General features: G+C 34.0%; 1 protein-coding gene across 6 annotated transcripts in view; it reads right to left on the bottom strand.

The window, feature by feature from the left end:
• Positions 1–16,936, bottom strand: part of LRRIQ1 (leucine rich repeats and IQ motif containing 1) — a 245,779-nt gene that overhangs the window by 50,869 nt on the left and 177,974 nt on the right. For all 6 annotated transcript variants that reach the window (XM_021922651.2, XM_021922650.2, XM_021922652.2 and 3 more), the window contains exon 24: positions 2,266–2,398. In XM_021922651.2, the coding sequence (XP_021778343.2) occupies positions 2,266–2,398 (133 nt within the window). The remainder of the gene's footprint in view (positions 1–2,265; positions 2,399–16,936) is intronic.

Raw genomic sequence — 16,936 nt, 5'->3', positions numbered from 1 at the left:
CTTAAAATATGACTACCTATTTAATGTATTATATTTTCAAAGGAAAAAGTTTATTAACAATTGCTTATTGTTTAAAATTTTATGTATAACTTATTTATGAGTAAGGATTATTGTTAAATATTTAAGTATATCAAAATGTAATCCTGAAACATTTTTCTTACATTTTTGTTTACACTACATCTGTTCTAATGTTTTTAATTTTCTGAACAAGACCTCTTATATCTGGTTAATAGAAATAGTAAGTTATGGATTCTATTATTACATGTTTGTTTTGTTTGTTTATAGTTCTAAGGATGCTTTCTCTTATGGTTTGGATGTAGTCTCACCAAAACCCATGTTGAAATTTGATCCCCAATGTAGCAACATTGGGTGCTGGAAACTAGTGAAGAGGTGTTTGGGTCATGAGGGTGGTTACCTCTCATGAATGCCTTGATGCTATTCTTGCAGTGAGTGAGTTCTTGTTCTTGTTAGCCTGGATTAGTTCTGGCAGGACTGAATCAGTTGCCATGAGAATGGGTTGTTGAAAAGACAGTATACACCGTGGGTTTTGCCCCTTCATATGAGTCTACTTCCTCATTGACCTTCCACTATGTTGTGACCTGGCATTAGACACCAAGCAGATTCTGGTGCCATGTTCCTTGAACAACTCAACCTGCAGAACCATGAGCTAACTAAACCTCTTTTCTTTATAAATTACCCAGTCTGAGCTATTCTATTATAGCAACACAAAACAGATGAAGATACTACCCTATTAATTCAATTGATTAATAACAACATAAAATAAATTGTGCTTACATTAATTTGAATACTTAGTAAGATAAAAATTCTCAAATATTGACGCCTTTATTCCTACTTTTCTGCTCACATTAAAATCTGACATAATTCAGATCGTAACGTTTTATTTTTATTTTTATATGATTTTTCATATTTTTAAAAGAATTAGATAAAACTGATCACATATTAAAGTTACATTTATATATATTATTAAAAGAAATTTGTTTTAAACCTATTTTGACTTGCTGTTAAACTAAGTTTTAACTGTAATAATTATAGGTTTTTGTTTGTTTGATACTCATGTGAAACAGTTACTACCCACTATGCCTGAAAATATTTCTAAAATTGTCTTTATATTTATATTCAATATTGGCTTACATTTTTTATAAATGCCTATAATAACACTTTTATTCCTTTGTGGATATATGTAGCTAAGACCAAAATCTTGAAAATCTATGTAAAAATATCATCTCTGGACTTTTATTTCCTTAAAACTTTGGTTCAGGATGTATATATATGCTTTATATCATATTGCTATGGGCTGGATTCTGTCCCCTAAAATGCATATGTTGAAGTTCCAACCCCTCGTACCTCAGAATATGGCTGTACTTAGATATTTGAAAGAAATAATTAAGGTAGATAGGATCATATAGGTGTGCCTTAATCCAATATCACTAGTGTCCTTGTAGGAAGAGAAGATTAGAACAAAGACAACACAGCCCAAGGGATGACAATGTGAGGATACAGCAGAAAGTAGCCATCTGCAAACAAAGGAGAAGGTCTCCAAAGATACTGCACCTGCTGACACCTTGATCTTGAACTTGTAGCCTCTGGAGCTGAGATAAAATAATTTTCCCTTGTTTAAACTACCCAATCTGGTATTTTGTTATGGCAGCCCTAGCAAAATGGTACATACATTAATATAACAAAAATTAACTAAGCAGCTTTTAGATTTAAGGTATCTTGTTGCTAGGGAATATAAACATTTGATAACTTCAACCTTGTAGCTCACCTGTACGTCATGAGTTAGAATTATTATCTCTCTATGAAAGAGGAAACTGAAGCTTTGGGGCATCACTGAAATGAGTTACATGACTGGTAAAGTGACAGCCACAGGGTTGAATTATAATTTTAACTGTCAAACGTACAAATAACAAAAATAAAGCAAAATAAAACACAATCTACAATATACATGATATCTAAAAACATTTAATGAATACCACATTTTTTACTTTATAGAGTAGGATGATTTTTGTGGCTCAGCTGTTGGTTTCAAGCATTACAGAATAGAGTTGTTCCCAAACATTTCAGGGTGAAAAATAGAAGGAGTAATTAAATCTATTCTATATGAAAGGCCTTTTTATTACCTGGCAACGTAGTGTATTGGCCTTTGGCTACAAAGTCATGTTTGTTTTAGCACAATTAACCTAGGTTTCAATTTTCAAGATGTGTTTACAATACAAAAATCTAATTTAGAGGAAATGACCTCACCATTTCATATTTCTGGAACTAGTTGTTTCATGAACCTCAACCTGTGTGTGAAGCCATTGGTATGTATATTCTCTATTCCTTTCTAATTTTTCATTTGCAGTGGTATCTTTGTGGATAGGGTCTTCTTCTATACCTGTGAAAGAAATATGGAATGTGTATTTGTTATTTAAAGAGATCAAACTTCGGCCAACCAGTTCCATCTGTGCTAAACATTTCATCACAAGAAAGAAAAAAATGACTAACTGAGAGCTAAATCTGTAAGAAAAGTAATGTCAGTAAGAAAAGTAATGTCAGTCACAGACTAACAATTTTTCCTGCTTAAGTTTCAAACCCATGTATTTTGAAAAACGTACTTAAAATCCATCACCATTTATAGGGCTTGTTTTAGAGTTTTTAATTAGAAAAATCAGAGAGTTATTTTTTGGTAGACTGTAGAATTCTTCTAATATAAAAACATCTGTTCCCTATCTGTCTTTTCAGGATTAAAGTCTAATTGTTCTTATACCACTCTTATACATATGGAGAATTTACAAATTATATTGAGTGTATTTGAACCTGAATTTTCATTTACATAAAACTGAACTTGCTCTGTGTAAGCTACTATAGTATTTAATGCATTCCAGAGTTACACTGAAGACTAGTTTTAAAGCCTTCCTCCATGGACTTGATCTTTTAGACTGCTTCATTTTTGATATGGAGCTTGTTGGCTTCATAAACTTGATTGAAAGTACACCACAGGGAGACACCTCTTAAAACCTAAATCATAGTAATCAACTCAGAACAATCCTGTAGTTTAAAAACCTGATATTTAAAATGTCAAGTTATTACTTTGGAATATTCTTTCATTATAGATGTTTGTACAGAAGAAGTCTACATATTTGCAAGTTGTTTGGAAAACGAATAAAGCATGGTGGAAAACCTATTTTGAATACTCTGTGCACGTACGTGCACATACACATAAGCTTAGCATGTGTCATTCAGAATATGTTGAGGATGATATATCTAACATGTCTTTCTGCCTTAAAAGTTACTGTTGTAATTAGTGAAATGACTCTAGTTTTTAATTTTTTTTTATTTTTTTATTTTTTTTTTGAGACGGAGTCTCGCTCTGTCACCCAGGCTGGAGTACAGTGGCCGGATCTCAGCTCACTGCAAGCTCTGTCTCCCAGGTTTATGCCATTCTCCTGCCTCAGCCTCCCGAGTAGCTGGGGCTACAGGCGCCCGCCACCTCACCCGGCTAGTTTTTTTGTATTTTTAGTAGAGACGGGGTTTCACTGTGTTAGGCAGGATGGTCTCGATCTCCTGACCTCGTGATCCGCCCGTCTCGGCCTCCCAAAGTGCTGGGATTACAGGCTTGAGCCACCGCGCCCGGCCTAGTTTTTGATTTAAACAGATGTTTAACCAGGTCTCTGGAAAGCTTAAAATCTGGATGCTTTGAGTATCTAAAACTCTGTTACTTAGTAAAGTTCCTATTGCTTCTTATGCCACCTTATATTTCTAAAATGACTTCAGCCCTTGAAACCTGAACTTAGGCCAACTCTTCCATAGTTGCTACAATTAGAGGAACAATTACTTCACATGAGGGGATTGGCCGTTTAATCCATCAGCAGACTCCATTTTCATAAACAGCCTTATAATTATACAAAAGTTATAAAACACACTCAAACAAAGGGAAGATTTGGCATTGCTACACACTGCATTGGGTCTCTATTCTAGCAAAACCCCTAGCTACTGAGCTGGTTTCCTGGAGTGACCAGGCCAGATGTTGGACAGCACAGTGACAGAGAACAGTGATGACTCAGTGACCCTGATGAACAACTGAGTTCAAGACTTGAAACTCACCTACTCCTGATATGGAGAGAATCCTTTTGTAATAAGTAAACTTTTAGTTAAAACGTAAATAATCTCAGTCTTACCGTTCTTAAAAATAGTGGCATATACTTGCAATGGTCACTTTTTAAAGTACTCATTTTGGAAAGCTTTCCTCAATTCTACAATAACACTTCATAAACTCTAAGTGGTTTTACATCAGAACTCAGCCAAAGTTCTAAACAACAATTCCTGAGTAAAAAGGAGAGGTTTCATCATAAGGATCCAATTCTTATTAACCATTTTAACCCCAAGGCATAAATTGGTAGATTGGCATGAGCTCAGTGTAAGAAACAGAACAAGCATAGTGGTGAAATTGGCTGGATGTACTTGAAAATACTGCAATTCAAATGTTAGAGGAAGTGGTTCTGTCTCAGCAAAATCATTTCAGAATTACTCCTGTTACTGAGGAAGAGAAAGTAACATTTATTCTTGGAAGCTTGCAGAAGTCCTTTATTTAGCAACTTGTGTAGGAAGAATAAGGGGTGACCTGGATTAATTAACGGATACTTACCAGTTTCCAGTTAGGCTGCCCAGTAATTCCTTCCTTTCAGTATTAGAAGAAGCATCCTTCTGCCTGCAGAACACTAATCCCTTTATCCACAGTTCCTTGCTACTTCTATGGGTCTTGCATCAATTCCCTATATTATTAACCTAAGAAAAATGCCTTCTTTTGATTCTTGCTATCCTCCAGTTATTACTGTTTATATGTGCTTTTTACTTCAAAACACAACCTTGAGTAATTTTATTTAAACATTTTTGAAGTTTTATTATAAAAATAATAAATACTCATTACAGAAAATTTAGGAAGTAAAAAGTCAAAGAAAAGACAATCTGCAAACATCAGTATCAAGACAACTGCTGGTTAATATTTAGAGGCATTTACTTGTAGCTGTTTTCACATTTTTTTTGGTTTTGTTTTGACTTCAGTTTACACACATAGTTGTTCCTCAGTATCCATAAGGAATTGGTTCCAGGATCTTCTTTGAATACAAAAATTGGTGGATGCTCAAGTCCCTGATATGAAATGACATTTGCTTATAACCTGTGAACATCCTCCTAGATACATTAAATCATTTATAGATTACTCATAATACCCAATACGATATAAACTATCATACTGATTTTCTTAGGAAATAATGAAAGAAAAAATCTGTACATGTTCAGTATAAGTGCATTTAAAACAATTTTTTTATCTGCAGTTGGTTGAACCTACAGATGCAGAACCCATGGATATGAGAGGCTGACTGTAATTATATGTATTCTTCATATCCTATTTTTCAGTTAGTATTATAATAAATATATTATATGTAATAGAAAACTCAGACATAATTTACATGGTTTTATACTATTATCTACCAACTTACTATATAATAGGTTTTTAATTATCTCGTTTTAAATTTTACTTTAAGTTCTGAGATACATGTACAGAATGTGCAGGTTTGTTACATAAATATACATGTGCCATGGTGGTTTACTGCACCCATCAGCTCATCATCAACATTAGGTATTTCTCCTAATGCTATCCCTCCCCTAAACCCTCACCCCTCAACATGCCCCACTGTGTGATGTTCGCCTACCTTTGTCCATATGTTCTCATTGTTCAACTCCCAATTATGAGAGAGAACATGCGGTGTTTGGTTTTCTGTTCCTGTGTTAGTTTGCTGAGAATGATGGTTTCTAGCTTCATCCATGTCCCTGCAAAGGACATGAACTCATCCTTTTTGATGGCTGCATAGTATTCCATGGTGTATATGTGTACATTTTCTCTATCCAGTCTATCATTGATGGGCATTTGGGTTGATATTAGTCTTTGCTATTGTGAATAGTGCAGCAATAAACATACATGTGGATGTGTCTTTATAGCAGAATGATGTATAATCCTTTGGGTATATAACCCACTAATGGGATTAATGGGTCAAATGGCATTTCTGGTTCTAGATCCTTGAGGAATTGCCACACTGTCTTCCACAATCGTTAATCTAATTTATACTCCCACCAACAGTGTAAAAATGTTCCTGTTTCTCCACATCCTCTCCACGATCTGTTGTTTCCTGATTTTTTAGTGACTGCCATTCTAACTGGCATGAGATGGTATCTCATTGTGGTTTTGATTTGCATTTCTCTAATGACCAGTGATGATGAGCTTTTTTTCATATGTTTGTTGTCTGCATAAATAATTAATCCATTTTAAAAGATGGAATTAAAAATGAAATAATAGTATAAATATTTTGAAGAATTTGATGTAATCTATATTGTCAAATGGTTTTAAAAGGTCTCACCAATAACATACTTTATGAGATTGCTTATTTTATTGAGTCCCTGGTCAACAGTAAGAGAGCAAATATTTTTAAACTGCTGATAATTTGATAACAATACTAATTATGGTCTTAACTTATATATCTTTGCTAGTGAAATGGAACATTATAATTATTTAATAATTTTAGTTTGTACATTGTAAAATATTTTTTTGTTTCATTCAATTATCTACTGGATTCTAGTTTCCTTTTTTGTTTTTGACTATTTATAATTATTTTTCTGTTATCACTGGTGCAAATATTTTCCCCTGACAATTGGTTGATTTTAGTTTCTACTCTATTTTCAAAAGGGGCAATTTTCTTTTTTAGTAGGCATACAAATTTATATATTTGCCCCAAATCTTCTAAACTATAGGCTACTTTCCTTTCATAATTTATAGGTATTTCCCAATTCTATAAACTACATAAGATATAAGAGGATTTCAGGGACAAATTGGACACTCTTCCAATATTTTGTTTATCACAAATAATATCACTACGAGATATTGTAAGATGGCCTGAAACTGGCTTATCTACAGTTATATTCATTCCATAATTTCACTGACCTCACTGCTGGATTCCAGACCACTTCCTTTGTCTTACAACTCTTTTTTTTCTTCAGGCCTTTGGGACACCAGACATCAAGTATTCCCTCCCTTCAGGATCCTTTTTAGATTCCTTTAGATGTTGGTGCTCCCAGTTTTACAAGTACCTAGGAGTCAGCTCCCACTCTATATCTGGCACTGTGCTAGCTTCTGATAACAGTCAACCTGATTGGCATAGTTTCTTATCTCATGGAGCTAACAGCTGAGAGGACTAGGTATCACCAACTTCTATCTTATTCCTATTCTTGTATCTCGTATTTCCACCTGAACTTCAAAATCACAACTTGTCTTTACCATCATCATCCTACTAAAGTATGTTTTTTTCCTCCTGGATTCCGAAGTAACTCAGATTAGTCAGTTTGTAGTCAATATTGGCTACTTATTCTTCAAGTACCAATATCTAATCAGATATAAGAACTAGTCCACCTCCTGGGTAATCTACTAATCTGGTTCCTTCTTTCTTTTGCAATTGCAACCATTTTACTTCAGGCCCCATTCTGAACGTGAGTGAGCAGTCTTCTTATATGTGGTGATATATGTATGTGTAAGGGTACCTTTCTGACCTGTCACAACACAAGAGGTTCTCTTCCTCTTAAACCCACCACCTTAAACTATACACCAGATCCCAATCCTTCCATATAATCTAGAATCCCTTGCCATCAGTTTCCTTTTTCGTCTATATTTTCAGCATATCTTAAGACTGACTTCTTACATTCCCCTCCAGTGACTCTTCTCTCTCTCCTTCCGTAATCAGATGAGCTTCTTGAAGACAAAGATTAGTCTCTGTTGACTTACTTGCCATCTGCATTATGGCTTTCTTCCAACACCCTTTCACTGGAACTGTGCACATCAAAATGATCATAATGCTAAATTTGGGGGACTTTTTGAAGTTCATATCTTACTGACTTCTCCACAGTATTATTCACTGTTATCCACTCCCTCCTTCTTGAAAGGGTTGTTTTCCCTGGATTCGTTACCTTCTCCATGTTTTTATTCTCAATCCTTGGGCTAAACCCTGGTCTATTCTAAGGGCCCCTCTTCCCTTGCCATCTTTTTCAATCTCAGGATTATTCTCTGGAGTTCTATCTTGGCCCCATTTTATTTTTAGGCTATACTCTCTCTGTATAATGATATGCATTCAAATTCTTCAATTGCTATCTTTACTTTCTTCTGAGACATGTATTCAAAGACTCCTCACTTATATATCCAACAGATACTTCAAGCATGTCAAAAAATTGAACTCATGTTTATTATTTAACCTTTTCCTAAATTTTCTATAATGCTATCACTATCATTAATTTACAACTGAGAAAACAGAGTGTGACACTGAACCAGAATTCTTTCTAACCTTCCAACTGCGTATCTTACCATCTATGTTAAATCTATTAAATCTCCTCCATTCCCACTGCCACTATTTTTAATTCAGGCTACAATTGTTTCTTCTGAATTACTACAACAGCCTTCTAACTGGCCTCTGCTTTTAGTCTTCCTCCCACAGATACATCTCCATACCGCAAATGATCTTGCTAAAGTACAAATCTAATTGTGCCATCTCATAGGTTAAATTCCTGGTTCTCCACTGCCTTTAGATAATATTCAAAGGTTTTTTTTGCATAATGTATAGGTCTTACTTTATATCTTCAGACACTTCTGTTAGGTTCCTGTCTCAATCCCCCAGACATAGTGTAGTTACCTCAAATGTTCTCTTTTGCCCACAGACCTTTGCCCATACTGTCTTCTATGCTTGGGACTATCCACTTTGCCAACGGTATTCCTGCTTCAGGTCTCAGTTTAGAACTTACATTCTTTGGGGTAAGCTCCCTGATCATCCAACACTGCATTCCTTATTTAAATTAGGTTAGGTATGCTCATTCCAAAGAACCGTATAGATACCCCATGACAGCACTCATTACATTGTATTCTATTTTCTTATCTAAGTGTCTGCTTTCCTACCATTATCAAGGGCAAAAATTACTATTACTTTTGCACCAATCTAACACAATATAATCTCCTTAAGTGGTACATAGTAGGATGGTGCTCAAAAATATCTGTGAAATAAAATAATAATTATCACAGTTGGTTAATGTTGTCTCAGTACCCTGAGAAAAGTAGAACTATAATTTGTAGGTTTTTAGCATGTGGACAAACCCGTGCATTGTGGAGGATAACATATGTCTAAACATAATTAACTTGATTATTATAATAGAAACTTCAGCTTTGAAGGTCAAGATTAGATTGGGATAAAAATTAGTAACTAAAGGTACAGAATTAAACACAAAACCATGCCAGGCACGGTGGCTCACGTCTGTAATTTCAGCACTTTGGGAGGCTGAGGGAGGCGGATCACCTGAGGTCAGGAGTTTGAGACCAGCCTGGCCAACATGGTGAAACTCCATCTCTACTAAAACTACAAAAATTAGCCGGGTGTGGTATTGCTCGCCTGTAATCCCAACTACTATAGGAAGGCTGAGGCAGGAGAATTGCTTGAACCCAGGGGGAGGGGTTTGCAGAGAGCCAGGATCACGCCACTGCACTCCAACCTGGGCGACAGAGTGAAACTTTGTCTCAAAAAATAAAATTAAATAAAAATAAATAAATTAAAATAAAACACAATACCAAAAAAAGAAACACTACTCATTCATATAAAATTACTTTATAAAATGTTTGACATATACTCAATCATAGAGGAAAGCAGATTAGTTTTAAGAAGTTCACCAAAAGAAATGAAGTACTTTCTAAATTAATGGAAATATTATTCTTTTCTTCATGAAAAGCACCACAAAAGTGTTCATTCAACTCATATGCTTCAAATAAATCAGTTTTCTAAATTTTCAATATAACATAATATCCTAAAGTGAGGGAGATTAAGATTCAATTATCATTTAAGGCACAGAAAAATAAGCTAACTATTTATATTTTTAATATGTATGGCAACTTTCCCATGACTATTTTCTTTTCCCTTAATGGCTTTTCTCAGTAATATAATAAAATACTCTTGGTTTCATGTATAGAGATGAGTTCATTTCTTTACCAAAAGTTTTTGGAGGACATAGTTGTGGCTCAGAAAAACACTTCTTCATGCAATGGAAATATTTTTGGTAACTTTGATAAATGACTGAGTCTATGTATCTTATGTTGGCAATACTAAAATTTTGATTTACACTATAAAGCAAAAGTGGTCTGTATGTGTTTACTAAAATAAGTTATTGCATTATACCTCACAAAGCACAACTAAAAATGGAATTTGGCATAAATGTTACACTAACAAGATTTTAATTTCATTAACATTCGTATAAATACTTGTTGATAGGCTGTTTATGGTTTCTTACTTAGGCTGTTTATGGTTTCTTCCTTAACCAATCCATTCTGTTGTTGGAAAGTTGACAGCATTGGCATGAAACCAGTAACTCTGTAAGAGCCATTTGTGTGTGACAAGCAACATCCCTATTCTTTAAAGATATATTTAAGTATATATGTAATTGATCACTCAGAAAAAATGACTTCATGAATAAAGAGGATTGTTGGTGCAAAAGTTTAAAAAACAGAAATTTTGGGAATAGTGCCAAACCTATATGTAAGGTCAAAGGCTAACATCAGCACCAATCACTCCTTTACATATTTCACTATATTTTATGGCAGAGAGGGGGAAAAAAAAAACTAAAATGAAAGTTATGTGCTAGTTTCTGACATTTGAATTAATTCTCAAAATTGGTCCATTTGGGGGATGGGATAGTACATAAAGTATATGAATAACCTTTATGAAGGCAAAGAAAAATAAAAATGAGTTACTAAATTTATATCTTTGAAAATATTTAGATTTTGCAAGACACATTTTTGATATCATGGAATTAATAGATTTAGCTGAATCCCTCTAGAATAGCAGAAATATCTTTAAAAAATCAACTACAGTTGTGCTTATTAACCAATTGTAATAAATATTCTGTATTCAACTTATAAACAATTCCACATTAAAGGAAATATGCTTTGCCATGTACATTGTTTAGCTGGGCTATATTTCCTCACTAATATCTTTATAGTGCAGTACCAAATACTACATAAAGGGTGATTCTTTGGTTTATTTCCAGAGAATCACACAACTCAGGAAAATCCTAGGTTGCTTAAGTCATATATACATTAACATGTATTGTGTCTCCATGTTTGCTATATGGACTGGGACTAGAGTAAGGTGAGTGGGACAAGTGAGGTATTTGCCTTAGGCATAACATTTAAGGAAGTGCAAAAAAACCTCAGTAATTAAGATAAATAATATTTTACTGTAATATCTAAAAATCAATGCAAAAATTTAAGAGAAACAAAATACCAAAGTTTTAAATAACAGGACTAGTAACAGTGTTATGCCAAGTTGTTTTGAAGCTTGATGCAAAGGGAAAGATCAGTAATACTAATTTTTTCTCTGTCCTAGTATTTATCCATTTCTGGAAATACTAATGTAAATGTTAATAGGATATTGCTTTTAGAACTACCCAGTAGCCATGGAATTTATGATTGTTTCCCATGAGGCTGTCACACTACCTCATTTTCCATTACAAGAGGTCCTGGAATTCTGACTTATAGGAAATTCGTTACACAATAAATTAATTCAGTCTGTAAAACTAGGGTCTGTACCTTATCCATCTTTGTATCGGTCTAGCAACGAAACTGTACGTAGTAAGTTGGCTTTTTCACTTAGTAGCTGTGTAATGTTGAGTAAATTATTTATCTTCTCTCCGTCTCAGTTTTCTCATTTTAAAATGTAAATAATAACATAAAATGAACACATAGGGTACCTAACATATAGTAGGGATTTACTAGCCATATTACTATCTTTTATTTTAAAAAGTAAAATGAATTCCATCATACGTAGCCTCAATGCTATCTCAATTGCCAAAGGCCGGGACTTACTCTAAATTCAGGTCAACTTCAGGGTTCTAGGGGGTCACTCACAGGAGGACTGATGATTAACACAAAACTAGCCAGAAAAATTTTCTGGAAGGTGAGTCCAGGAAGTACTCCTTACCAGAATTCCAAATATGTAATCCGTATTTTTAATGTATTTCATTTCATAATATACAAGGATTTTAGTGTGTCTTTAAAAAGAAAAATCAATTTGCACAAGATAAGAAGAGTAGATGGTCTTAATTGATTTTAAGTTATTACAAATTACTTTTATCAATTAGTAATAACCATGAAGGAGACTCCATTGACATGATTCTCTCCTGTTTCACCCTCTCAATTTAATTATCCTTGAAAAATATTCCTCTATCCAACCTAGACTCCCTCAGGGAGTGTTAATATAGTAGGTCATCCAAACTAGGGCTCACTCAACAGCATAATGGAGCATCTAATGATGTCAGTAGGTTGGCTTTCAGAATAACATGGTCATAGTGGCCACATAAATATTACTGCCACACACATATATATGTGTGTATGAACACATTACATATATATACACACTATATATATTATATAGATAATATATATATTTATACATATACTTCTGGTCCCTGCTCTATCTAAAGGTTTTTACTCTTTGATAAAAATGTATTTCTAATTCTACTGATTTATGTATATTTATTAATTGAGGGACAAGTAGGTGGTTTTATTTCCTTTGCTACTTTTATTTCAAAAGAAACCAATAAGTGTATTAGTTGATATATTAGTGATAGAAGCTTGAAGAACTCAATAAAACATACTTTATATCATTACATAGCTATATAACAGAAATGCTCATAGCACATAAGTCTATATGTTCATAATGAAATTCCCATTATGTGCATTTATATCATTTTATTATACACTTCTGCCTATGATAATTTCTGTATTTGTGAAACTGAATTATATAGGTAAGTTTCACATACAGAGATAACTTCATATGAAATACTGAATATATATTAAAATACTGCTTGCATTATGCAAAGCAATAATTAAAAATAACTTTCACAATTTGCATGTCAACATATTAGAAAGTAATAAACCTGGTTCTAAAGTTACTGTTTTACATAGGCAACAATATTAAGCAATTATCCTTATAACTGGCTGAATATTTAAGAGTTTTCCAGTTGAATACTTTATTAATGCCAAAGTTTTATCTTTTGTTGTACTATTTTTAGAAAGACAGACTTTTATTTTACATGGAAGAATTTCATTTGTAAATGAATGAAGTCCTTTTTACAGGAATTTCACGTTTAATTTGAAAATAGGGCCGGGCGCGGTGGCTCAAGCCTGTAATCCCAGCACTTTGGGAGGCCGAGACGGGCGGATCACGAGGTCAGGAGATCGAGACCATCCTGGCTAACACGGTGAAACCCCGTCTTTACTAAAAAATACAAAAAACTAGCCGGGCGAGGTGGCGGGCGCCTGTAGTCCCAACTACTCGGGAGGCTGAGGCAGGAGAACGGCATGAACCCGGGAGGCGGAGCTTGAAGTGAGCTGAGATCCAGCCACTGCACTCCAGCCTGGGCGGCAGAGCGAGACTCCGTCTCAAAAAAAAAAAAAAAAAAAGAAAATAGGTAAAAGCAGTCCTTATCTACTCATATTCTTGTGGAGAAATGAGTCAATACAGGTAGGAATTATAGGTCCACACTAAAAAATTACTTTTTAGCTTTAAACCATTACTAATGTAAATATTAATTTTTGAAAGCTATTTTTAATTATTTTGTTTTGAAATATAACACATACACACAATTTTACATATAGTATGTATATAGTCAATTTCAAGATTTATTAAAATGCTATGAAATATAATTATATAAATTATATATTAAATTATATGTAAATTATAATTATATAAATGAAATGTCATAAAAATATTCCTCTGATCATTTTAAAATAAAGAACACTGCCTGCATACCAGATGTCCTGCTCAAAAATCTCTCCTAATTCCCCATGGAATACTATACAGCCATAAAAAAAAGGAGTTCATGTCCTTTGCAGGGACATGGATGAAGCTGGAAGTCATCATTCTCAACAAACACAGGAACAGAAAACCAAACACTGCATGTTCTCACTCATAAGCGGGAGTTGAACAATGAGAACACAAGGACACAGCGATGGGGACATCACACACCGGGGCCTGTCAGTGGGTGGGGGGCTAAGAGAGGGATAGCATTAGGAGAAATACCTAATGTAGATGACGAGTTGATGGGTGCAGCAAACCGCCATGGCACATGTATATTTATGTAACAAACCTGCACATTCTGCACATGTACCTCAGAACTTAAAGTAATTTTTTTTAAAAAAAGGTCTTCTCTTAATGGCAACTACTGTAGTTAAGCTTATAACCTTGACTTTCTTGATTTCCTTTATAATGTTTAGCACATACATGTTTAAGCACTATATTGCAGCTTTGTTTGCTTTTGAACTATACATAGATAGAACAATTCTTTAGGTATTGTTTTGTTTTCATTTGTTCAATATTGTTTGTAAAATGTATCTGTGTTGCTGTGTGTAGATATGGTTCTTTTTTATTGCTGTACTATGTTTCACTATATGAATGTATTAGAGCTTATCCATTCCATTGTTATTGGCCACATGGGTTGTTTCCAGTTTTGGGCTATTAAGAAGAACACTTGCATCCTACTTCTGTCATTTCAGCAGGGACGTGGATGGAACTGGAGGCCATTATCCTTAGCAAAATAACATAGAAACAGAAAACCTGATAATGCTTGTTCTCACTTATAAGTAGGGGCTAAATGAGAACACATGGACACACAGAGAGGAACAACATACATTGGGGCCTATTGGAGGTTGGAGGGTGGGTGGAGGGAGAAGATCAAGAAAAATAATTAATGGTACTAGGCTTAATACCTGAATGATAAAATAATCTGTACGACAAACCCCCATTACACAAGTCTACCTATGTAACAAACCGGCACTTGTACCCCTGAACTTAAAACTTAAAAAGGAAAAGAACAACACTGCCCTGACCATCCTTGTGCAAGGCTTCCTCTGGTGCAAATATCTATGAGTGTCACCTGAAGGATGATAGGGTATGCATATCTTCAACACTACTGGAGTGTCTAAGTTGTTTGCCAAATGATTACACCAAATTATAATATATTCCAATTAGCAAAATATGAGTTTCAGTGGTTCTTGTCCTCTATAATACTAAGTTCTGTTAGGCTGTTTTTGTTGTTTATTTGTTTGTTTGTTTTTAAATTTGCAGTTTTAATTAACCTTTCTCTGCTTGCAAATGAGATTTAGCACTTGTTTATATGTTCATGAGTTATTTGGATTTCTTTTATGAAATGTACGTTAAAACTGCTTGTTTTGTTTATTTTTCTCTTGAACTGTCTCTATTTTAATGCTTCCTCAGAATTACTTATACTGAATATGTGTGCTTTGTTGGTTATGTGCAGCATATACCTTCTCTATGTGGCTGCTGTTTCACTACTATTATGACATCTTTCGATGTATGGGGGTTCTTAATTATAATGTGTATATATTTATTAATATGACTAGTACTTTTTGCATATTTTTAACAAAATAATAACATATCTAAGTTTATGAATGTATTCTTCCATATTATCTTCTGTAAGTTATATATTTTTTCTTCTTACAGTTAGGTCTTTTTTAAGTACGTAGAATAATTTATTTTAATATAGATAACTAACTTTTTAATCGCTGTGGTTTTTTTTAATTTTTTTTATTTTTTTAATTTATTTATTATTATTATACTGTAAGTTGTAGGGTACATGTGCATAACGTACAGGTTTGTTACATATGTATACTTGTGCCTTGTTGGTGTGCTGCACCCCTCAACTCGTCATTTACATCAGGTATAACGCCCAATGCAATCCCTCCCCCCTCCCCCCTCCCCATGATAGGCCCCGGTGTGTGATGTTCCCCTTCCTGAGTCCAAGTGATCTCATTGTTCAGTTCCCACCTATGAGTGAGAACATGCGGTGTTTGGTTTTCTGTTCTTGTGATATGCAGCCATAAAAAAGGATGAGTTTGTGTCCTTTGTAGGGACATGGATGCAGCTGGAATCCATCATTCTTAGCAAACTATCACAAGAATAGATAACTAACTTTTTAATAAGATTTTAGAAAACCCTACCTGTTCCTCACTGATTTGGAGCAACCTCTATAACAATATCAACTAAGCTATCAATATCAACTATATGTATGGGCCTCTGTCTTAGCTCTCCCATTGCCGTTTTCTATGCTATTACACTTTATATCCTACCTTTCCCTGTCCTGTCTATCCACCACACAATTACCACCATATCATACCATAGCACATGATATCCACCGTCTTATTTAATGCAGTTTTATAATAAGTTATGGTGCTTTATACGGCGGATTCTTCCACTTTATCTTTGTTGAGTGTAATTGGCTATTTGTGGATTTTGAATTTCCATACAAATTTTAGATTCTGCTTGTCAGCTTCCATAAACAAACTCCTTGTGGGATTTAATTGAGATTGTAGTCATAAGTTAATTTGGAAAGACTTAATTCTTTAATATTTAGTCTTCCAATTTATAAATATACTTAAAGCTTTTCTTTAGTATTTTCAATAAAGTTTTATGATTTTCTTCATAAGGTCTTACGCATCTCTTGTTAGATGTATTCTTCAGTATTTGATTAAAAAATATTATTACTGGTTGCATTTCTTTTCCTTATGATTGCTTACTCATAGAGTTAGTTTAAGAATAGGGCCAGTTTGCCAAATTGTACTTTTCTAGGTTTTTAAATTTCCTCTAAATTTTCAAATGTATTGATGTAAAGTTGTTCACAATATTATTTCATTAAAGCTTTACAGTTGGTATCCTCTGTCGATCTACTCCTTTTCTATTCCTGATGCTAGTTATTTGTGTTTTCTCTCTTATTTTCATGATCAAACTTGTCATGGCTGCATCACATTTACCAGTCTTTTCAAACAATTTTGGCCTTATTGATA

The sequence above is a fragment of the Papio anubis genome, chromosome 9 (genome assembly GCF_008728515.1).
Source record: "Papio anubis isolate 15944 chromosome 9, Panubis1.0, whole genome shotgun sequence".
NCBI classification, from domain to species: Eukaryota; Metazoa; Chordata; class Mammalia; order Primates; family Cercopithecidae; genus Papio; species Papio anubis.
This window is presented reverse-complemented; position numbering and strand designations above follow the sequence as displayed.